Source organism: Arvicanthis niloticus, chromosome 7, assembly GCF_011762505.2.
Source record: "Arvicanthis niloticus isolate mArvNil1 chromosome 7, mArvNil1.pat.X, whole genome shotgun sequence".
Taxonomy (NCBI): Eukaryota; Metazoa; Chordata; class Mammalia; order Rodentia; family Muridae; genus Arvicanthis; species Arvicanthis niloticus.
This window is the reverse complement of record NC_047664.1, coordinates 72,723,519-72,749,781: the sequence shown is the minus strand read 5'-3', so window position 1 is coordinate 72,749,781 and position 26,263 is coordinate 72,723,519. Positions and strand designations below refer to the sequence as shown.

The 26,263-nt window shown below is 36.3% G+C and overlaps 1 protein-coding gene across 1 annotated transcript in view; it reads right to left on the bottom strand.

Moving 5' to 3' along the window:
* Window positions 1-26,263, bottom strand: part of Gabrb1 (gamma-aminobutyric acid type A receptor subunit beta1) — a 397,281-nt gene that overhangs the window by 236,201 nt on the left and 134,817 nt on the right. Inside the window, exon 4 of the mRNA XM_034508743.2 lies at window positions 7,034-7,254. Within this exon, the coding sequence (XP_034364634.1) occupies window positions 7,034-7,254 (221 nt within the window). The remainder of the gene's footprint in view (window positions 1-7,033; window positions 7,255-26,263) is intronic.

The window sequence follows — 26,263 nt, the reverse complement described above, 5'->3', positions numbered from 1 at the left end:
ACATATGCTCCACTATGTTCATAGCAGCCTTATTTATAATAGCCAGAATCTGGAAAGAACCCAGATGTCCTTCAACAGAGGAATGGATACAGAAAATGTGGTACATTTACACAATGGAATATTAGTCAGCTATTAAAAACAATGAATTCTTGAAATTCTTAGGCAAATGGATGGAACTGAAAAATATCATCCTGATTGAGGTAACCCAACCACAAAAGAACACACATGGTGTGCACTCACTGATAAGTAGATGTTAGCCCCAAAGCTCCCAATACCCAAGAACCACAGACTACATGAAGCTCATGAAGAAGGAAGACCAAAGTGTAGGTGCTTAGGTCCTTCTTAGAAGGAGTAACAAAATACTCATGGGAGCAAATATGGAGACAAAGTGTGGAACAGAAGCTGTATGTGGGGTCGTCCGGAGACTGCTCCATCTGGGTATCCATCCCATTTGCAGTCACCAAATGTAGACTCTGTTGTAGATGTCAGAAAGTGCATGCTGACAGAAGCCTGATATATCTGGCTTATGAGAGGTTCTGCCAGAGCCTGACAAAAACAGAGGCCAATGCTCACAGCTAACCATTGAACTGATCACAATGCCCCAATGGAGGGGTTAGAGTGAAGACTGAAGGAGATGAAGGGGAGAGCGGCAATACCAATCAACCAGCACTCACAGGATCTAAACTGACAGCCTGGGAACACAAATGGAGGTACCTGCTGTATAGGTAGTTGAGGATGGCCTTGTCAGGCTTCGGTGGGAGAGGAGGTCCTTGGTCTCATGAAGGCTGGAAACCCCAGTGTGAGTGAAATAGAGGGCTGGGAGGTGGGAGTGGGTGGATGGGTGGGGGAACTCTCATAGAAGTAGGAGAAGGTGGGATGGGATAAGGGGTTTCTTGGAGGGGGAATTGGGTAAGGGGATAACATCTGAAATGTAAATAAATAAAATATACAATAAAAAACCAGATAATAGAACTGGCAATTGCAGTCTAGCATTTGCACCTTTTTGTCAACAATTTAATATTACCCATATTACTGGGATTCCTTATAATCCTCAAGGACAAAGTATTGTGTTTAGCTCATAGGCCTCAGGCAACAACTAAATATGGCAATGTAAGTGGAGCAAGAATTGAAGTGCAGAGCTATAGTACAGTCTCAAATTTATATATAGTTATATATATAGTTATACATAGTTATAGATAAATATCATACTAGGATATCTATAAACCTTACTTAAAATGTTATGGTATGTAAAGCTTACTCACAAGATGTGTAGACACCTATATACACAGAGTCTCACTGTGTGAATGGGCCACCCATTTGTCTGCTGAATCTCTCACAGAATCTTAAACTCATGTGGCCACGAACTCACTTCTGGTAGATGATAGAGGAATATGTACTGTAAAATAATAAATGGACAGCATTGGTAGGATTAAAAAAGGAGACAGAAGGAGTGGGAGGTGTTCTTGGGAAGTTAAGTACTCTACTACATCTCTTCACATAATTAAATCATTCTCTGCCTGCCAGTTTTAGGGAAAAAAACAAACACAGTTTTTAGCCCCCACATGTATAGGCCTTGGAGAGAGCTAGTGTGTACAACCATCTGGATGGTGTTTGCATAAGACACTGAATACATCTGGTCACTAATAGCAATAATCACTCTTTGCTTAAAAGTCATCATTTAGATAAAAGAAACACTGCAGCTGACAGCTGTGAGTCAGGTAAGTGCATTCTGCACATATTAATATTATTTTGTTTTACAGATATTTACTAGGCAATCAGTTAGTTTGATAAAGGCTGGAGAAGTGCAGTTTTTATATTTTCAACAATTATACAATCTGGTTTATATGAACAGCTTAATCAGCTCCAAGACGCCAAAAGTTAAAGTGTCATAAAAGAGTTACAAACCTAGGAATATTGATGAGACTAAATTGCGATGTGGTATGGAATAAAAGTTTTCCCCTGGGTTACAGAGAATGTAGTCATCCTCATGGTAGAAATTCAAGAGGGAATATTAGGATAAAGAAATAAAATGTGAAAAAATTATCATATGGGGAAACTGTACAGAGTCACACACAGTGAGACTATGCAGAAAAGATGTGATGACAGCCATTTACACAAGGGGAGAGGACTGACTCAGTCCCCTGTTCAGGTAGAAAAGAGGCAGCTTTCAATAAGACAGTAGAGTTTCATAATGCTGCCCCATTACGTTATAATTTCCAGGAGACATTTTCTTTCAAATATTCAGTGCATAGTTGACTTTGAAATTCCTTAAAGGTTTTTAGAAAAACAGCTAGAGGTTCTTGGATTCCAGATAGAGAGTTAAAACCAATTTTGTTTGGGCTTTGAAGTCACAGATTTGGCAGGGGGGTTTCTAGCATGTTCTGAAGGAAGGATAAGATGATACTGATAAATACGTAGGAAGATTGAGCAAGAAAATTGGCCAAGAAGTGACAGAGTGAGTGAAGCTGCTAATTTAGATTAAAGAAACTGTTTATAAGCTGGAAAGATGGTTAGATAGTACAAGTAAGAAACAACAGATTAGTCTCAGGGATGAATATGTCTTGCAGTTTGTGATGACTTATTAGGATGCTGATGGTTTGTTATCACTTGGGACAAGATGATGTTTTGGTTTAGAAGAAAAACAAACAACACAAAATAAGTAGTACGTAAAGTAGAAAGGCAGAACATTCAGATTCAGGTACTGGGTACCCAATTAAAAATTTTCCCTGGAACTTGCTGGATTGAGGGTTTTAGATAGTTACTGTTGTTCAATCCCATGGGGTCAAACCTGGAATAACTGTTATAGCACATGCTAAAGACAAAAGACACACCCTCAAGCCAGGTTCAGTCATCATTAAGTCACCCAGTGAAAATGAGCAGAGAGTATGCAATGGCTTTAGTAACTATGTACATAGCTGCTTAAGTAAGAAGCATGGGTAGGAACCTGGCTGAGGATGACTTGCATAGTGATAAAGAAGAAGAAACCATGGGTAGAGCAACAATACCAACCAGGGTCTAAACCACCAGCCTGGGAGCACATAGGGAGGGACCCATGACTCCAGCTGTATATGTAGTGGAGGATGGCTTTGTCCAGCATAGGTGGGAGAGGAAGCCCTTGGTCCCATGAAGGCTGGATGCTCCAGTGTGGGGGAATTCGAGGGCAGGGAGGTGAGAGTGGGTGGGTGGGAGCACATCCCCATAGAAGCAAGAGGAAGGGGGATAGGATAGGGAGTTTCTGGGTTGGGGGGGATGGGGAAAGGGAATAACATCTGAAATGTAAATAAAATATCCAATTAAAAAAAAAGAAGAGGAAACACAGGTTGTGAGAAGATTAGAGCTCAAAGAGAAAGCCAAGGCAAAGGAATCAATAAAGAGACAAGTCTGATGATTTAAGCAAAAGAGAATGCTGTGCCTGAAGACTGTTCCATAATAAGATTAAATGCTACTGTTAAGAGATTAGCCTAGAGAGAAGAGAAAACGTTCTCAGACCGAAATGCAAAGAAAGGAAAAGAAAGAGAATTTTAAGAACTCGAAATGTAACACTCAGGGACTTGCTCAGAAAATGAATGGTTTTGCCAATGGTTTTAGAGGATAGGAGATTCCTGGTAATAAAGTAAAGCACCAACTCCTATTTTAAAAGAAATAATAGTCGTGGCAGGGTTACCCCTTGAAACCCTAGCATTTTGTCACACCCGAGGCCACTCAAGAGCAAAGGGCATAAGGACTGGTGTGCCAGAGACCTGTTGCATGGTAGCTTAGTTACTCAGTATTATCCAAGTCCAGATGTCATTCTGTTAGAGGCTTTACAGCATAAGGCACTACACCTTGGGTATAACATCTGACTTGGAATAGTTTTAAAATCTTGTAATTTCATATAATTTAAAAATAGCACTTCATATTGAATTTGACTACAGAAAAATTGATTTATTCTAAGAATGCTGTCTTAAAATTATGAAAAAGCTGGCTAAAGGACCTGTGGGTACATCAATCCCATCACTGCTAAAAATTACTTGTTAATATATGGGCCCATTCACAATGACTATTAACCGGACTTATGAAAATGGATAGAGCCATCAGTATCATTCTTTCAATTACTCATGCCTGAAGTAAGTACTTTACAGCCCTAAAGATGCCCAAACATATGTTATATGGTAAGGACTTTCTGCTTGAGAATGATAAATGATAGCTATTCTTTTAAAAGGCTTTTATGAGAAACAGGCAGATTTTCATTTTTACAACTAGGAAATGTTATGTCAGAGGAATTAAAGTGAACAGGACTTAATAGATAGGATGATAGATGAAATTTGATAGAAGCCCGAGGAGCGGAAATGCTGAGTAGGGAGACAGCAACAGCTTAAGCTGCAAGTCTCTTGGTTCTTCATTCCAGATGTTGCCTGCTTCAGTGAGAAGCCTCCAGAGTCCTAGAAAACTATTTTCAGGGTCAGAATAGCAAATGGATACACATATGGAGCACTCAGTGAGTGCTTTCTTAATTGGACAACTGTATCTCAGTTCTAGTCATTAGTACCCCTAGGAGTTAGAGGGCCAACCTCAGAAGGCAAGTTTCCAGTATCTAATGAAGCACAGTTTAGAGAACTGTGACTTAGGGCATACTACGTACTCAATCTCATACTAATTGCTTTATAAGATCTTCTCAATAATAAGTTAGGGACTGTTAAGCCATTTCTACAGACGATAACACTTAGACTCATCAAATTTGCTTAGGCTTTTCCAGGTCAAGCAATCTGTAAGCTGTGACAATGACACCCAACCTCTATACTCTAGTTTTAGTCTCTGTTACACCTTTGCTCTCTAGGATGATAATGGCTTCATGTGAAAGAAATATCAAATCCACCAGAGAAGACAGAAGAGAAGGGAGAGATATATCAGAGTACCTTAAGGAGAAAGGGTTCCATAGAGAGATTGGAATTCATGTAGTGGATGTTTAGTTTGTGTTTCTCTTTGGAAAGTCATTGTCTGTTCTTACACTAAAAGCTTCTCAGTGTTGGCTTGTATCTGAAGAGTAGAAGGCAGTGATGTATAACTTGGAAGGAGATGTTTGCTATTAAGTATATTTGGATGGGAATAGAATTGATAAAAAGAGATTTGAGAGGCAAGATACTTGAATGTTGGTTCTTATTCTGCTATTGCTTCTTGGTGGTTTTTAGATAAATTGTACCCCTTTTGTGTCAATTTTCTCTTTCTTTTCTATTTTTACTTGAAAGTTTAATACATTTATGCAATCCATTATTATCTTATCTACTCTTCACATGCCTTCCAACTTCATGTCTTCTCTTTAAATTTCATATATATTTATATGAATGTGGAATCATCTACTGAGGCATGAAGAATCTACCAATGGCCATACTTCCAAAGAAACCCAGAACAAAACCAACCAACCAACCAACCAACCAACCAACCACCAACCAATCAAGCAAACAAACAAAAAACTGGTGATCTTCTTTCCTTCAGCAGCAGTCAACTTTTGAACTTTTCAAAAGTTGAACTTTTGAACTGGCTTGATTGTATCTGCTGTGAATACATGTGTGCAGCAACCATAGCATGTTCAGAGAAGAGCATTTCAAGTTGCAAAACAATGTGTGTTCAATTATACAATTGTCCAGTGTTATCTTTCTCCATGCAATTCCCATTGTTAGACGCTGCCAATAATTTCTAAAATGCCTGAAGTGAAACTCTAAACTGCGACTTTGACCTTCATTATTGCCAAATATATAGCTACACATCGATTTCCAGCAAAACATTGACAATAACCTCGGTAGCCTTCCTTTACTTTTCAAAGGGCTTATCAAGGTAATCCCAAAGCTTTATGTAAGGACAATTTAGTCACATTGTTTTGTAAAAGTAGAAGTAAAATTTGAAATATAGGTTAAATTTTAATTATTAAGTCTTCAGTTACATAAAGAGTAATAATGGACCTCTATAAATGTTTATGATATCTTTATGACTTGGTAAACAAGCGAGATAAAATGAAAGACCCATTATGGCATAAAACATTGCTGATCTAAGATAGGGATAATATTACCTTTCTACTTGAATCATAAACCCAACAACACAGTGCGATACAGAAATCAACTGATATAAATTAGAAATAGCCCAAATAAATAAAGATATATCATATTCATGAGTTGCAAAGCTGGATAATTTTATGATGTCAATTCTTCCCATACTAATCAGTTGACTCAGTGCTTCTCCCTAATAGACCTTCCTGTGATAGATGGGACAAATTAGTTCTAAAACTTATAGGAACCTGGGAAGAATGTTAAATTTGAAGCAACTTGAAGTATAAATATAAGATAAAAAAATATACACTTTGCATTCATGACTTGACTCTGAGGCACCTGAATTAAAAGAGGGTGACCCCATTTAGGGATAAATAGCCAAGTGTGCCACATCTGGATGTATAAAATACACCTGTATATTAGATCAATGCTATCAGCACAATTCAACGATGAAAATTCATTTTCAACAAATGATCCCTGAATAAAGTAGAAACTGTAGAGAAAATTTAACCCCCACCTACAGCTCTTGCAAAATCTCAAAATAGTTTAATATGAATCATAGACTTAAATACAGACATAAAAATATAAAAAATGAAAGAAATACTATATTTTTCCAAAAGTTTCCCAAAATTTCCACTTTCTTCAAGATCTGTTTTGTTTTCTTTCATAACTAACTATACACAACACTCAAAAATCTATTCCAGTGCTGTCCTGCTAGCTTTGAGATAATCATGCAATTGATTAAAAGGGATATATCTTTAAATCTATTCACAATAATAAATTTTACTACTTTGTTTATTATTTGATGGTCCAGAAAGAACTTCTCACTTAAACTTGATGGGCCAAGTTGTCTACACTGAGCTCACATAGACATCAATAGTTTTTCTAGCAGAAGATATTAGCTTTAACCTCATATATAAACAGTTCTCTTCCTTACTCCGCTCACTTCTACATACTTGTAGAAAGAGGATATAAACCAGTGACATAAAACAAGGCAATAGAAATGTATTTACCGTAGTCCATAGAGAACAGTTCCATCAGGATGCAGCCTGATCATTCGGTTTTTCACTGTGACCCCATGCACAAATGATTTCTTGTCATTGAGAAAGTAGGTGTCTGGTACCCAGAGTTGGTCAGCTACTCTGTTGTCAAGGGTCAGATTTAATGGGATTCCAGAATAGGAAAGCCTCTTGTCCTTCCAAGACTGCTGGAAATACATGGTGAGTGTATAATCCTGTGAAAAAGAAAACAAATAGGAATTTTACCATCACCAACATTTCAGGACCTTGGTTGAGAATCCAAACACACAGGGTCAGCAAGAAAGCTCCGAGGGAAAAAAAATGCTTGTAGCACAAACCTGAAAGGCTAAGTTCATTTTCAGAAACTAGTGTAAAGGTGCAAAAGGAGAACAAACTCCACAAAGTTATCTTTTTAACTACACATATGTGCTATAGGACACATGTTCCCTGATATACACAAACACCAATACAAAGTGAAATGATAAATCCTTTAAAACGAATCTATGCATATGGAATTGTGGATGTCTAGAGTCCCATCCTGTGTTCCCCAAAAGATACATCTGAATACTTTGAAATTTATAGCTCCAAGCACAGAGCAACATATATTTTCGAAGTCCTGGGCATTGCCTTAATGGGTATAAACAGTTCATCAAGAGAGAGCAAATATATGTAACTCGAAATTAAGGTTGAAATTTATGGCAATAATTCCATGGGAAAATTCAAAAGGGAAAACGTTGCAAGACACCCATCAAAAATATTCACCCTGGATGTCATGGTTTCAGTTTTATTTCAGTTTTTATTTCACATTTACTCTGTGTTAAAGTGTGTGCTCTTAAAAGAGCATTTTCAAACTGCAACATCTTTTGGGTGATTAGTGCTCTATTTAACTCTTGAATGTTACTAATTGCCTTTCTCTATATATTCATAGTGACCTACAACTTGTCTGTGTGTCCTGAAGAGCTGTTATAATTCATATATAGATGAAGATAATTATGTAGCCTGAAGACTGATATCAATGGTATAAACAATCAAGATTTTTTTCTTACATTGTTATCTTTGTTCCATGTGAAGAATGGATTTGGGTTGAGTTGGATTTATCCTTAACACGATGCTTTCCTACACTCTGTAAAAGCTTACAATGAGGACATCTGACCACCCTTTTCTCTGGCAAAACATGACAAAAATATCTGGCCTCAGTATGCGTAGAATCCTACAGGAGGATGGTGATCATTACCATAGTTCTTTAGCTGTTGTCTCATCTTAATGAACTCTAAAACAAATGTATAACTGACTATTATTAGAAAATAAGTTTGGAACAGTAAAATCATGAAGTGTTTCAGGTGTAAATTCTAACATAATAAAAATCAGGGATTGTGAATACTTTGTCGATGATCCACTGTACAACATATGTGTACTGGCTTTGGTAGTGAAATGGAAGGTCACTGACTTGAATGATGAGGCTTATATCTGGTCATCCCCTGTAGAGGCTCCATCATATAATTACATATTTCTGAAAAATACTAAATCTTAAGACAATACTGAGCCCAGACAACAAATTTCATCACCTTTAAACGATATAATCAGGTCTGCTGTCACAATTTACTCAGAAAGCATCTTGCGTTCATTCAGAGGCTTTCCTCCTTGTTCAAAGGCAATGATTTCCAATCTTCAATTCTAATCATACACAAAAGCTTTGAACAGCCTGAAACAGTAGCTTACTTTCATATGTAGATGAACTCGCTGCCCCCCACCCCCACATATAGTGTCTTGACTTCAATAAGGCTCTCCAATAAGTAAGATTTTAGGGTACAATCTTAGAGTATAAAAAGATATAATCTTGAAAATTAGGAGAATAGATTTAAAATGTTCTCACCGTGAAAGTATAAGTATGTGAAATAATACTTAGGTTAATTATTCAGTTTATCCACCTAAAATACATACATTTTTAAAAACATCATATCATTCATTCATAATAAGTATATTTTACATTTATCAATTAATAGATTAATGTTGAATGTTGTAATTAAAATATATTTGTGGTAAGTAAACAACAGGGAGTTGAGAGAGTTAATTAATGTTACTATAAAGGATATAAATGGGTAGCCTTCAGGAAGGTATGGATATGTGTGCGTGTCTATGTGTGAATATGTGAGTGTGTGCATGAGTGCATATTATGTGTTTCTGTGTCCTCACCCTTTCATCTTTGGTGGCTCTTTTATTATCAGCCGAGAAATAAGAAACTGTATGCATCTATTGAGAGCTATGCTATATATAACTCAGTCTGTTTTAAATAAGTATTGAATGAAAATTATATCACATATCTAAGTTAGGCAATGGCATCCCCAATTGGTAGTGAGAAATAATTTAAGGGAAACCCTTTGTGCTGATATACTACATTGATGAATGATTGGAACAAGCCCTCCTTAAATCTTGTATTTCTAAACATTTCTCAAGTTAGTAGCCTGAATTAGGACCTCATATGATGATTAAAAAGAAATATCAATAAGACATATTAATAACCACAATGATCATAGTAATATGATGAACTGTATAGGAAGACCTAAAGTATAACATTATCTACTCTTTCTTCCCTCTGTATGATGCGGCACAAAGACAATAACCTCTTTTTTTCCCCGAGCTGAGATCTGTTTTCCCAGCTCTCTTCTACTCATTACTTTTTGTTCACACAGTAACCTTAGGTGATTGGTTAGTTACTCATGCAAAGAAGCTGTGGTTTACATATCAGAAATTATTTACTATAGACTTATTGTACATACTTTATTTTTCTTATCCACTTATAAAATGTCACCAGCCACATAAACTATAATAAAACCTACAGTCATATCTGGACATATATGTTACTTTTATATGAAAAAAATGCAGAAGATTGCTGTACTTTGTTCTACCACACACTTTTTTTTCTGTTAAATTTTCAGTGACTCAAAACTCAAGTGCTCTAAAGAGTTTTGAAATTTCAGAAAGAAGTTCTTGCTTTTCGCCCAGAACACTGAAAAAATTCTACTTTCAGGTATGAATCTGGCAGTATTACAGTCATTCATTTGGCTGTCTGAGCTATGCAAGCTGCTCCTCAGGGGAAGTGTGATATTGATAGAAACTACAGGCCAAAGGGGATTCTCTGACACTGAGTAAATTAATGGGATTAGTGAGTGTGAGATTGCTAATGAAATTGGTCAAGCTAATTCAGGCATAAAAGAATTTGATTCATTGAAAAAGAGAGCATATCAAATTAGGAACACTCAAAGAATGTTCACGGAAGATATTGTATTAGCTAAAAACTTTTTTTCCTTTCTGAAGAAGAAAATAAATGTTTAAATTTAGATCTGTAGTTTTAAAGTCATGACGATTTTGCTTTTCATAGTACCTTTTTAGCGTCATCTGAAGAGCTGTCTGGGTGATAGTACTAGCCACTGTGGGGAGATGACAGACTTCTTGTGAATGCACTGCTATGCACGTCACAGCTCCCATGACAAAGAATTGGCTGCTTCAAAATATTCATAGTTGAAAACCTCTCCCCCATCATTAAGATTGAGAAATCCTTCCTTCAACAAAATAGCTTTCCTTTTAGGATCACTAAATACTTCAGAGTCCTGCATCACTCTTACAGAAATATCTGAGCTTTGAACATATTGTTAAATTTTTTTTGCTAAAGAATCCTAATACATGATGGATAATAATTTGCTATTTTGCCACAGTGGGGTATACCAGTTACTTGAAGGTATTATAAGAGGTCTTCTTGAGGGTCTGGAAAAGTGGGCGTGCCTCATTACTTGCCTGTGTCAACAGCACATGCCTCAGACAATGTTAGCAGAGACAATATATTGCTTTAACATCTAATAATATTGGATCCAGAAGGATTTAAGAAACAAATCTTCCTCTTCTAAACTGTTCTAAAATAAAAGCTGTATTTTGAGAAAGAATCAAGGCTCTTGTTCAAACCATACTTTCATCTATTTTAATACATGTTACAAGAGGTTCTAAGTAAAATCCCTGTTCTGTATAAAACATTCATGACAGTTTAGTAGAACTCTGAGATCTGTTCCTTCCAAAGCTATGTTTACTTTTTCTGACAGGTTGGTTATAGTGAAGCTCTACATGATTACCCCCTCCCCCACTGCAGCTCCTAGCAGTGTTTTTCCTAAAGCTCCAGCTGTTAGAGCATTTCCTACCTATAGCTCCTAACAAGACAGTGAGGTTTCCTACCTACAGCTCCTAAAAAATGGAAAGTGGCGTATCTATAGCTCTAGATGATGGACAGTTATGCTACCTATAGCTCTGCTGATGGAAACTATCCCATATACAATCCTGCTGGCAGAGAGTACATTACCTACAGATCTTAGCATGATGGAGAGCATCCTACTCACAGTCCTGCTGATCAACATTATATCGTCTATAGCTCCTAGTATAATGGAGAGTATCACAACTAAAGCTCTTGCTGATAGTGAGTATTCTATCTACAGCTACAGCTGGGGAAGCACAGGCAAACTCTATATTACTTGGCTGTATGTTTCTCCAGCTTCAAGAATAAAGGTTAGATAGCTAAACAGGAGCATCTGTTTTACATATGTACCGTAAACATATGCCCGACTCAAAAAGAAGAGATGGAGTTTCTAAGAAATGTATTACTTAGCAAAAGTCTATGATACATATACTCAGTGAGACTGAGTTCAAAGGTCATGGCATTTAATTAAGACTGCATTGTTGTATAAAGGCAGGGTTTAAAAAGGGAAGCAAAGAAAGTTTAAAGGCAGAGGTCATTGTTAGATAAAGGATGAGAAAATGCACAATGGCTTTCTATTTCTTTCTACTTCTCTGGTTTGGAGTATCATCAATATGTCTTCTGCTTATGACTTCATTGTATCATATGTAATATTATACTTCTTTAGCTACACTGACTAATTTTTTATATTTTACAACCAGAAAAAATAATGCTGTGACTAGATCATGTGAATTTCATTATATGTACATGCATGTATGTGTGTGTGTGTGTGTGTGTGTGTGTGTATCAAATGAAATATCAAACTACCTGACATTACAGTTAATTTACTTATACAGAGGAAATGCTATGAGCAGTCTGAGAACCACAGGTGTTAAATGACTTTCAAGTAAAGGCCACATGTTTGGGATCAGTTTGGCTTATTAACCAGAGAAACACAAAGAGAGCAGGCATACATAATTTGTATCAAGGCAATTTCCTTTGAAGAAAGAAAGAAAGAAAGAAAGAAAGAAAGAAAGAAAGAAAGAAAGAAAGAAAGAAAACTACCCAGAAAAGTAACCTGGAGACCAGCTGGTAACAATCAGCACACTGTACAATGATTAAAAAAAGAGAGAGAAAGAAATCTATTACTTGTGTCCTACAAAACTAAATTCAGTGACTGTCTGATAAGTCAATTTAAACTATAGTAAAAATGAATCACAAAAGACTTGATTCTAATGGAATATCTCACTTATGTGAATAATTTGCCTAGCAGTAGGAAAGCACACCATACAAAAAGTATTCACCTTTGTATCTTCCAGGTTTTGTATTACTTTCTAAGGTAATTTCAAAGTTAATTTCTAATTCTTCCTTTCACATTTTGAGTATTACTTCAACTATTAATATATATATATATTATATTTACATCAGACATATTTTGCTAAAACACTTTTAAAATATATACATTCTCTTATTACCATTCTTTAGAAAGTTTTTGTTCTTGCTTATTAAAATTTATCAATAGTAGCCTAGTCTGTGTATCACAGAACAAAGTCACTTATCCCCAACCCTCTGCCCCTGGGGAATATAGGACAGATTATATTTTAAATCTGTAGTTTTAAAGTCATGGAAAATTCATCCTTTAAAATACCTTTAGCAACATCTGAAGAGAATTCTGGCTGTGACAACAGGGGTGGTGGAAAATGATGATGATGACGATGATGATGATGATGATGACAACAACAATAATAATAACAACCTCATTTGATTTCTCCATCTGGCAGTCAGACATTTATGTCAGATGTGTTCTATTTGTTTCTGGAAATGTTTGGAATTAGTCAACTCAGTGAACAAAGAAAAGCATTTGCAATAATGTGAGTTGTCCTATACCAAATGAATCATGTAAGAAAGCCATATCCAAGACATAGCAATGCATGTGTACATGTGACATCAACATGACAGCTAAGTACATGATTCTGCTCCAGTGCAGTGAACTACATAAGTCTCTATCTGGAACCCTGGGATGATGCTACTGAAGAACTTTAGCATTTTTAACCTAACGTATACTGCACAAACCACAAATACTGATTTTCATTAAGACTTTAAAATCTTCCTTAACCACTAGATCAGTAGTTCTCAAACTTTCTAATGTTGCAACCTTTTAATACAGTTCCTCATGTTGAAGTGACGACCAACCATGGAATTATTTCATTGATACTTGACACCAAAGGTAGACGCTGATGTGGATGCCAGGAAGTGCATGCTGAAAGGCTTAGAGGAGCCTGATATAGCTATCTCCTTAGAGGTCTGCCAGAGTGTGACATATACAGAGGCAGATGCTCACAGCTAACCATTGAACTGATCATGGGGTTCCCAGTGGAGGAGTGAGAAAGAAGACTGAAGGAGCTGAAAGGGTTTGTGGCCCCATGGGGAGAGCAACAATACCAACCAAACAGAGCTCCAAGAGTCAAAACCACCAGCCTGGGAGTACATAGGGAGGGACCCATGGCTCCAGCTGTATATGTAGGGGAGGATAGCCTTGTTGGACATAGGTGGGAGAGGATGTCCTTGGTTCAGTGAAGGCTGGATGCCCCAGTGTGGGGGAATTTGAGGGTGGGGAGGTGGGAGTAGGCAGGTGGGTGGGGGTACATCCTCAGAGAAGCAGGAGTAGGGGGGATGGGATTGGGGGTTCCTGGGTGGGAGGTAAATGGAGAAAGGTCATCAGGACAGAAATGGAACAGAAAACTAATAAAGCTAACTAGCACTATGAATCTAATGGACCTAACAGATATCTACAAAATATTTCTTTTTTTAGTATATTAAAAAAGTATAGTCTTTTTTTAGTTCCTCATGTAACCTTCTCTAAAATGCACCATACAGTTGTTAAAAAAGCAAGCATCATCAGATACAATAAAATTAAAATAACTCTTTGTTGTATTACCAATTAGCTTCTTACTTTATTCCTTGTTATTATACTGATTTTTATGAACATTGATGCAAAAATACTCACCAAAATACTCACAAACCAAATCCAAGAATACATCAAAGATATCATACACCATGACTAAGTAGGCTTCATCTCAGAGATGCCAGGGTGGTTCAATATATAATAATCCATGAGTGTAATCCACCACAAAAGCAAATGAAAGAAAAAAACCACACATGATCATCTCTTTAGATGCAGAAAAAGCCTTTGATGGAAATCTAACACTCTTCATGTTAAAAGTCTTTGAGAGATCAGGGATACAAGGCACATACCTAAACACAATAGAGGCAATATACAACAATCCAATAGCCAACATAAAAATAAACAGAGAAAAATTTAAAGCATCTTCACTTAAATCTGGGAAAAGACAAGGCTTTCAACTCTATATATCTTCCATATAGTACTTGAAGTTCTAACTAGAACAATAAGACAACTAAAGGAGATCAAGAGAGTACAAATTAGAATAAGAGTCAAAACTATTTTCAGATGCTATGAGAATATATATAAGTTATCCCAGAAATTCTACCAGAGAAGTGCTACAGCTGATATTAGCTCCAACAAAGTGGTTGGATTACAAAAATTTAAAGAAATCAGTAGTCCTCTTTTATACAAAGGATATATGGGCCAAGAAAGAAGTTAGAAAGATACCATGCTTCACAATAGCCACAAATAATACAAAATATCTCAGAGTAACTCTAAGCAAGCAAGTGAAAGACTTATATGACAAGAACTTTAAGTCTCTGAAAAAAATTGAAGAAGATATCGGGAGCTGGAAAGATGTTCCATGCTCAATGATCTGTAGAATTAACATGGTGAAAGTGGCCATTTTACCAAAAGCAACCAACAGATTCAATGCAATTCCCTCCAAAATTCCAACATGATCCTTTATATAGCTTGATAGAGCAATTTTTAACTTCATATAAAAAGAAACCCAAAACCCAAGATAGGTAAAATAATCCTGTAGAATTAAAAAAAAAAAAACCCAACTTTTGAAGGTATCACCATCCCTGACTTAAAGCTGTGTAAGAGAAACAGTAATAAAAACTATAAGCATTGGTATAGAAGCAAGACAGGTTGATGAATTGAATCAAAGGTGCAGAAACAAACCTATGGACCTACAGATACTATTTTTGATAAAGAAGCCAAGATCATACAATGGATAAAAAGAAAGCATCATAAACAAATGGTGTTTGATCTCATATGATCTGTGGATAGAGAAAAGTACAAATAGACCCATATTGTTCACCCTGCACAAAACTCAAATCAAAGTGTCTCAAAGGCCTCAACATAAAACCGAATATACTTAACCAATAAAAGAAAAGTGAGGAATAGCCTTGAACACATTGGTACAGGAGACAACTTCCTGAACAGAAAACCTATAGCTCATGCACTAAGATCAACAATTAATAAATGGGACCTCATAAAACTGATAAGCTTTTGTAAGGCAAAAGACACCATGATAGGGCAGAATGATAGCTTAAAAAATGGGAAAAGATCTTCAACAACCCTACACCTGACAGAGGGCTAATATACAAAATATGTAAAGGAAGCTAGATACCAATAACTGAAATAACCCAATTAAAAAATAGCTTTACAGAGCTAAACAGAGAATTCTCAATAGAAATCTCTAATGGCCAAGAAACACTAAAAGAAATGTTCCATGTCCCTACTCATCAGGGAAATGCAAATCAAAATGGTCCTGAGATTTTACTTTACACCTGTCAAAAGATGTAAAACTTAAGTTACAGCGCTTGTCGGCAAGAATGTAGAATAAAGGGATCACTTCTCCATTGATGGTGTGAGTGCAAACTTGTACAACCACTCTGAAATCAATTTGGCAGTTTCTCAGAAAATAGTTTTACCTCAAGACCCAGTTATACCACTCCTAAGCATATACCCAAATATGCTCCACCATTCCACAAAAACACTTGCTCAACTATATTCATAGCAGCTTTATTCATAATAGTCAGAAACTGGAAACTACTAAATTGTGCCTCAACTGAAGAATTTTTAAAGAAAATATCATTCATTTACATAATGGAACACTCCCAGTTATTAAAAACAAGACCATCATAAATTTTGCAAGCAAATGGATAGAACTAAAAAATATCCTGAGTGAGGTAAGCCAGACCTAAGAGAATATTCATGGTATGTACTCACTTATAAGTGTATATTAACCATAAAGTATAGGATAACCATGCTACAATCCACAGATCCAAAGAAGCTAAAGAACAAGAAAAGCCTAAGATAGAATGCTTGAATCTTCCTTAGAAGAAGAAATAAAATAGACATTGAAGGTGAGTGGATGGAGGAAACTGGGTGGCAATAGGAATGGGGAAGGGAACTGGGTTATGTATCAGGTATAGAAAGAACAGGGGGGAAAGAATAGAAATTGGGGGTCAACAGGGGACAATTCTAGCTGAGCCTTCCAGCAATGGGGGTTTTTGAACCTGAGGTGGCCATCTTCTGTAGCCAGGCAGAACTCTAAGTGGAGGGATAAGGACACCAACCTTTCCACAAAACCTTCAACCCAAAATGTAGCCTATCTATAAGACATGAAGGGAAAAAGATGGAGCAGAGATGTAGTGAATGTCCAACCAAAGTTTGGCCCAACTTGAGACCCATCCCAAGGTCAAGAACCAATCCCTGACACTATTAATGATACTCTGTTATGTTTGCAGACCAGAGCCTAGCATAACTGGCCTCTGAGAGCTCTATCAAGCAGTGCATAGAAACATGCTGAGACCTATAGCCAAACATTAGAAGGAGCTCAAGGAGTCCCATGGAGGACTTTGGAGAAGCACTGAAGGACCTGAAGACAATAAGTATGCCACAAGAAGACCAACATTTCAACTACCCAGGACTCTTGGGGGCTCCCAGAGACTGAACTATTAACTAAAAATCAAGCACAGCTGGACCTAGGCTCCCTCCACATATGTAGCAGATTTTCAGCTTAGTCTTCATGCAGGTCCTCCAAAGACTGGAGAGGGGCTTGTTCCTGAATCTGTTGCCTACCTATGGATCCTGCTTCCTCCACTGTCTTGTCTGGCATCAGTGGTAGAAGATGCCTCTAGTCCTGAAGTGACTTGATGTACCAGAGTGGGATGATAATCTGGGGTATCCCCCCCTTCTCAGAGGAGAAGGAGGTTTGGGAAAAGGGGCTTTGTGAGAGAATCAGTGGTGGGGTAGGCTGTGATTGTGATTTAAAGTGAATAAATAAATTAATTAAGGAAAAATAATCTGAACAAAGAATAAAACAGAACATGAAAATATGATAAACGAGAGATACTAGTAGTAATCTCTTCAGACATAAGCACATTCGATGCACACTTTCTTCCATAACAACTAGAAAAATGCAATGTTCAAATACATACATGCATGTGTATGCAGACAGGTATACATATGTGTAGGTAAAGAAAACACTGGAAAATATATAAGTATCTAATTTTAGATTCACCTTAAGTGTATGTTGTTTCATAAAAAGGGAAATGTACTACAATGATGATATATTTCTCTCTACTTATAAACTTATTGTATTAATCTAAAAAAGGAAAAAGGAAAAAGAAAAAGATCTTGTGATTATTTGTTGTAATCACAGAGTCATGCCAGATGCTGAGAAGGAAACATTGTAATATATATTCCTCATTTGAGGACGATATAGACCAGATGGAGATACTTAGGTTTTTTTTATTTTGAAGTACCTCAATTCTTCTATTAGTAGTAAAAACAGCTCATGGCCTGAATTTCCCCTTAATTTTGAGCACTCAGGAAACTCAGTGTGACTCTACTTTTCTTCCCTTCTATCTCTGTAGTAAGGAAACCACACTACTGAGTGGACTAATATTCGTTTAATAACCTCTTATATTAACCCAGAGAACAAATAACAGTTAATTTAATACAGCAATGATGGCAAAAAGTAGGAAGAAAATGGAAAGAGGTGGAATCTTTAAGTCAACACTTGATGACTTAATTAAGTTGGATGGATAAGAAGGGAACATGATGATATCCACCAAGTTTGTGACCTGTGTGAGTAGACAAAATTGCAATAAGAATACTTGACATCTAGGTGCTAACAGTGACCATGTTCTGTATATAAGTTGTATCGTGAGTGTCACTAGCACATACATGCAAAGGGGCCAAGTAAGTTGTTATGAGTCAGAGCTTGAAAGAACAGACGTAGGAAGGAACACAGCTATGTGACCCAGGTAGATAGGAATAGGCTGCTTACCACAAAGTTCTTAAAAGTGTAGAAGAGGATAAAACCCTGAAATATTTGATTTTAGAGTTAGTCATTTACTTTTTTGAGCACTTCTAACACTCCTTATTTCCTTGAATATTAATATTTCCTGAATAGTTTTCTGGTAATCTTTGTATCACTTGATTTAGAACTACCTAAATGTGATTGTTCATAGTTCTGTGTCACAGAAGATATAGATGAGCAAACAAGTTTGTTGAAATGTGAATTAAGTGGTGTAGTGTTTCTGAGTCACTTTATATCAGTGCTGTGTGTACCAATGCTAGCTAATCTTACTGCATTACAAATCTGAAACACATGCTCACCCTCAAATAACATTATTGAAGATTAATACATAAATTAAGATAATTAATATCCAGAATTTCTGTTCATTACCAATGTAAAGTGATCTATAATTCTAGCAAAAAAAGCAAATATTTTTTCAGAAATAATAGAACTGTGTAACTGCTCTAGGCAGTGATTTTATACAAAACATTAATAGATAATGTTTACATGCTATCAAATAAAACTTTACTCATTTATCCAGAAGTAAGACAGCATATTGAAAGTATATGCTGCCTTTTCTTCTCCTTCTCCTTCTCTTCTCCTTCTCCTTCTTCCCCTTCCCCTTCCCCCTCCTCCTCCTCCTCCTCCTCCTCCTCCTCCTCCTCCTCTTCCTCCTCCTCCTCCTCCTCCTCCTCCTCCTCCTCCTCCTCCTCCTCTTCTTCTTCTTCTTCTTCTTCTTCTTCTTCTTCTTCTTCTTCTTCTTCTTCTTCTTCTTCTTCTTTCTCCTCCTCCTCCTTCTTTTGCTCATCCTCCATCTCCTACTCCTTTTCTGACTCCCCCTCTTCTTTTATTGGCATTTAAAAATGTAACTGTACTCAGTGAAGTTTGGGATTCATTTACAAGTAGGTAAACAATCAAATTAATCAAACATTAAAATTGTAAATTATTAATCACTAAAAAGATTCATTTAAAACCAAATGGCATATTAGTTTTGGTTCCCCAGTTGCAGAAGATGATAAAAAAAAACTAGTGTTCATTTTCTCTAATATTTAAGTAAGAGAAATATTCAGAATATGATGGTTTTGGCTGATCACCTGGAACTATAATAAAAATGGTCATACAGAGTGAGATAATATAAACCCAGCAAGACAAACATCACACATGCTTTCTCATAGGAGAGTCCTAGTTCCAAATCCTCCGATGTACTACATACCTTGGAGTAATTATAGAAACCAGGAAAAAAACCCATCACCATGGTGGAAGATAGTGGAGAAATAAGGTACAGATTAGCAGGGAACAAGTGATCTGATAGGACAAATGGGAAAATGAATTCTAATTAAAGACAAAAGAGAAAGGTAAATGTAGAAGACGGATAGAAGAAGGTAAAATAAGAATAATGATGTCTGTAAGTCATATAAAACATACTATTTACTACTCACCACAAATATCTATCATACATGTAAGTAAAAACACACACATACATACACACACATACACACACATTCTCTCTCTCTCTCTCTCTCTCTCTCTCTCTCTCTCTCTCTCTCACACACACACACACACACACACACACCAACACACCCACACAGTTAAAATAAAAATTTCTCATCTGGGTTGACAATGTTCTACCCAATATTCAAAGACCATCTAACAAAACCTACAACACTAGACATGAGAAGTCCTCTTTTGAGTTGTTGGACAGAGTGGTCAAAGAGACTCCCAAAGCTTAACAAGTTATAAATATTGGCCTTGGTTGCCCCAGAGGTGGAAGGTAAATTCCTATTGTTAAAGGCACCATACACTTCAGGAACAGAGCCCAGAGACTCCTGAACTAGATTTCACTTGAATGAATGCCTGGGGACCTGAGTTCATATTACCAGAAAGTGTCATGCAACCTTCATAAAAGCAGAAGCAACTAAGAGTCATATTCATCTAGGATGTGTACCAAAAGCAACAACTAGTGCATCAAGGCACAATAACTTTATTGGTGCAGTGGTACCACGCAAAACTTGCTAGTAACTAAGAGCTCTCTAATTGGACTTAGAATATAAATGTAAGTTTTATTTGCCAAATGTAATTGTCATCTTGGAGGCCTACTGCTTACTAGTTCTTTCTGAACTCTTCCTGGCTAGTTCAACTCAGCTGTTCTGGATCAAACTTCTCTCCAAGAAGACTGATTCAAACTGGGTTCTTTTGGCTTCTGATTGAAATGTTCTGCTTGCCTCAAACTAACTCTGGCAAACTGTTCTAATCTTCTGGCTCCACTTTCTCTGGATCCTTCTGTATCACCTGCAATCTGCTCTGTTCTCTCTCTCTCTCTCTCTCTCTCTCTCTCTCTCTCTCTCTCTCTCTCTCTCTCATCTCTTAAGTAGTTGCCTCTCTTTACATTTATGTTCCCCTGAAACTTGAGATTATCCTAACTCTGATTTGTTCTGTCAAATCTTTCTCTGATTTGTTATTTTGTTTGCCCCTTGATTAGACATAACTTTCAAACATGTCTGTTTTCTTCTATAAACTGACATTATCTACATTGTTAGGAATTAATTACTCTAGTACTTTAAGCCTAGTCAACTTTTGAAGATCCTATAATCATCACTTTACCAAGCTAGCATTTTCTCTTACATTATAAATTTTTTACCATTATACCCACAAAAATATTGTAGTCGTCACTTCTCATCAAAGAAGCACATGTTTTCAACAGAGATGTTTCAGCAGCAATCATTACAGAAAACCACAAACAATAAAATAAAGAGTCAAAGAGTTCAGTTCCATTGTATACATGTACATTACAACTGTTAAACCTAAGGTTCAGAGATAAATGAAGAAGAGGAAGTGGAAATATTGTAAAAGCAAAAGGAACTGAAATTTTAGTGTAAGATCATGTCTCCTAGAAAAGTTACACTTATAAAATCTTACTAACACAAACATGAACAGAACAAAATCAACAACTCAAGGGGCCTCAACCATATACAAAGAGCTACAGGCAACTAAAGAATACTAACAAACAATCTTTCCCAAGGAAGAGCACACCAACTAGTTACCCAATATCAAATGGTTATCCTTGAAAATATGCATATAAGTAATATACACACTGAGTAGTTTGTATTTATGTGTTTGGAACATGCACACACACGTACATACACATACTTGCATACATATGTGTGCAGAGACACACATAACAATTAGTGCAAACAGAGATCATAAATTTGAAATGAAGCAATAAGAGGCATATGTGAGAGTTTGGAGTGTGGAAAGGGAAGGAGAAAATTACATAATTGTGCTTTACTATGAATAAAGATAATTAAAAGAATGAAATTGCAAATACATGTGATAGACTCTTATGGGATGAGCTAATATGACAACCAAGAATCAAGTCCCAGTTCCTCTTAGATCTTTTAGTGGTCTTCCTAGGCAAAAGTTCTTTGGACACATTCAAAAATCTTAAATATTGACACGAGAAGATGGATTTATATTTACTTGACCTAGCAAACCAAATATAATGGGTGATGGTTTCAGGGGAATTTCTCAGGAAACTCTTAAAACAAGTCAATGAATTTCAATTTCCAATGCCAAGGTCAACTTGTCTACTATGGAGAGAAACTCAAAAGCAGTTCCACTGATATGAGGAACAGGAAAAGGTTGTCTATTCTCTCCATCCTTATTCAATGTAATACTTGAAGACTTATCTAGAGCGGTAAAACAACTGAAGGAGATTAAAGGGATACAAGTTGGAAGAAAGAAATCAAAGTATCTCTATTTATAGCAGATCTGATAGTATGCATAAGTGACCCAAAAATTCTACCAGGAAATTCCTACAGCTGATAAACTTGGTAAAGCAAAGTAGTTGGATGCAAAATTAACTCATAGAAATCAGTAGTATTCCTATATACAAATGACAAATTGCCTGAGAAAGAAATCAGGGAAACAATCTCTTTCATAATAGCCTCAAATAATATAAAGTATCTTGGGACTATTTCTAACCAAATGTGAATGACTTTCATATTAACCTTCATATAAAACCTTCAAGGCACTGAAGAAACAAATTGAAGAAAATATCAGAAAACTGAAAACTCTCCCATGCTTATGGTTCAGTTGGGTTAATACAGTAACAATGGCTCTCCCGACAAAATCAATCTACAGATTCAGTGGAATCCCCATCAAAATTTCAACACAATTCTTCATAGATCTTGAAAGGGCAATTTTTAGTTTCATATGAAAACACAAAAATTCAGGATAGCTAAAACAATTCCGAATAATAAAACAGCTGCTGGAGGTTTTACTGTCCCTAACTTAAGTTATACTATGATTTGAGGAGTAGTTTGGAAACAAGACAGTAGAATTTCCTGAAATACATGTGTATATAAAAGTGATCTAAACGAAATCACCAAGTAATGGGGGAGACAGAGTCTCAGCACGTCATCTACTACCATAAAACAAAGCTTCCAATATCTGGATTGAGTAGCATACAATTCAGTTATTGACCAAACTAACACCATGGGCACCCTCCCAAAATCCAGGCTGTAGCCAAGACTATATATTGGTCTCCACAAACTGACATCTGAAGACAACATCTACGTAACTCACCGAACATGGAAATGCTGAGCTGATGCCTACGTAAAGCCTTTACCCCTATGTTCCAGCTTTCTTAGAACAAAAAGGTACTTCGGATGCTCTCAAAATAATAGGAATGTAAACAACAAGTCAGTCACAGATTCTTTCTCTACTATGGTGTCCTACCTGCAAGATATGCTAGGGCAATGGTGGCACAAACTAGTGAGAATAAGCAACCAATATCTGATTTGACATAAGGCTCACTCCACCAGATGAAACCTAACAATGTTCAAGTGACCAAGAACCTGAGACTAGAAAGCTCAGAAACCTAGGGTAAAAACAAATAATACTGGTCTAAAAAAATGAAAAAAAATGTGATGATAAAATGATTCCTGGTGATATTCTGCTATGCTCATGGATCAGTGCCTTGTTCAGCTATTATCAGAGAAGCTTCCTCCTAAAGTAGATGGGAACAAATCTAATGTCACATAGCAAAACACAGACAGCAAGAATTGTTGGAACACTCATCTGTATAGGGCATGTCTCTCTCCATCCTATCTCTCCTCTCAGAGCTCAGGGAACCATGTGTAAGAGGAGGAAAGTGTATAAGAGCTAGAGTGGGTACAGGATATCAGGAGGTCAAATGCTCCTACATCAACTGAGCAAAGCCCATATGAACTGACAGAGATGGAAACAGCAAGCACAGGGCCTCCATGGGTTGTCAGGAGGTCCTCTATGCTTATGTTATGGTTTACAGTTTAGTATTTTATGGAGTTCTTGAGTATGTGAACAAGTGTGTCTCTGAGTCTTTTGCCTTCTCTTGGGCTCTTTTCCTTCTGGTGGTTTGTCTTGTCCAACTTCTATGTGATAGCTTTTGTTTTATCTTGTTATATCTTATTTTGTCATACTTTAAAAAATGAATGGATGAACAAGTTAGCAAACAAGGTTAGCAAATAAACTGTCACTTATATTTGCTTGGAAAGAAAAAAGATCAAGATACTGGATATATCAACCTCCTCAGGTAAGGACTCACCTTCTGAAGTAGCTGACCAATATATGACTGGATCCCACAGGTTTCTGTTTTGTTTTGTTTGTATTTCTGTAGTGTGTGTGTGCATGCACAAGATCAACTTTTATTTGGTTACAGTTTGGTGGTGTTTTTTGTTTTTGTTTTGGATGTGTCTTTACTTTTATGTATTCACTTATTTTTGTTTTTAGGGAGGTTTTGTTGTTGCATTGGGTTTTTGTTTATTTTTTTTTAAAAGTTGGATGGATAGGGAGAGGATCTTACAGGATGTTGAGAATGGAAAGAATATTTCAAAAACATGTTTGAATTTAAAAATTGTTTTAAATAATAAGAATATAATAATAAAGTCTATCATATCTCACATTAGTTGATCAAAAAGACTTTAACTTTTTGTTCAGTACTGTCATCATCTTCTTTTTAACATAATTTTCAGAATTTTGCTTGAGGACTTTTTTAGTCAATTTTCAGTGATTTCAGGAATACTAGAATGGTTCCAGGAAAGAATGTAGCACATTTCCTATTGTTCTCCAGAATTCACTTTTTCCTTACCCCCCTTTCTCTAACCTCCCCAATATCTATATCTATTCCTCATAAACAATTTAAATATACTAACATCAGAAAAGTAAAAAGTAAAAACATTCAAAGTATAACAGTCAAATAGCAGAAAGATTAAAACTTGTAAAATGTTGACATATTTTATCTCCATTACACCTTTAGTCATATATCTTTGACATAAATCAACCCATACTTCATATATAGTTAACTGAATATCAGATAGTAAAGATTTTGGTTGGACTTTGCATCCTGTTTCTAGGATGAAGCCTCTGAATCCTTCTAATGTTAAAATATATGATTGACTTCATGATTACACGTGCTGAAGTCATTCGGCCTCATACAACCTTTTGATACAGTGACATGACATTGTCATCTATGTGGCATGACATTGTCATCTATGTGACATGACACTGTCATCTACATGACATGATATTGTCATGTACAGCAGGGATAGGCTGTGCTCATTACGATGCTGGGATGGATGCAGCCTGTGGGCTGGAGGTTGGGCAATGACTGATTGCTAATACTGTTAAGTGATGCAAAGTGGACTTTCAGGTAGCTTCATTAAGGAAATTTCCCCTAAGCTGGATATTGATCTTCAAAGAAAGATAAAATAATTAAGTGTCTGGGAATGCAGAGTGGGATGTATCTGCATGACCATAGGGCTGGTTAGAGCTTAAGTTTAATGAGTATCAAGTGAACAATGGCTCATGTGTCAAGTATACAGAGGCAAACTCCAAAATTATCTAGGTGCTGAATCACATATGTTCTGTTTTTATCTTTTTGGCAATACATTGTACATTTTCACATCTATGGCTTGAGGGAGGGATTATTCTGGCTCCACAGGTAATGGATATCGGAAGCATCTTAAAGAAGATGCTCCCAAGTCCTGTCATTTTCTCCATTTTATACAGTCCAGAATTTGCATTCAGGGAATGAACACATACACAGTTAAAGAAGAATCTTCCTGCATCATCAACTAACAACCAAGAAAATCTGTCCCAGATGATCACTTTCTAAGTGAGTCCAGATGCTTTTAGATGCTGAAAATAGTACCCATCAAAAAGTATATCACAACTTTGCCCCATATCTCTTTGTTTGTTTCTGTTTCACTTATCAGGTTCCCCTCCTTTCTAGTTTTCTTTCAAAAATCTATGTATAACTTAATGGGTAACTTTTTAAGCTTTCTCATGATTGTAAATCTACATAGTCAATAAATAAATAGATAGTACTTTTATTGTTCAAAGTAGCAGTATCTTATATATAGTTATGCAAATATTTCTTTTAAAAATGAAATGGAATGGAAACTCCTCTACATCCAGGGGTAGACCTATTTAATGTCTACATATATGATTGTTTATAGTTATTCAACTTATATTGTATTTTTTGTAACAGGAATCATACTCCTATAAATTTTTTTGTATCCCCCTCTTTCCCATCTTTCTGTCCCCTCTTTTCCTCTCTGTTGTTTCTCTCTCTCTCTCTCTCTCTCTCTCTCTCTCTCTCTCTCTCTCTATCTCTCTCTCTCATGAATTTTCATGATTCTCCATTCTGTTTACATGTTTACATCAGGTAGATGGCTTTCTTGATGTGTTGTGTGATCTCAAGATACAATACAAATAAGTACCAAAGAGCTTGTATGTGGATTTTAA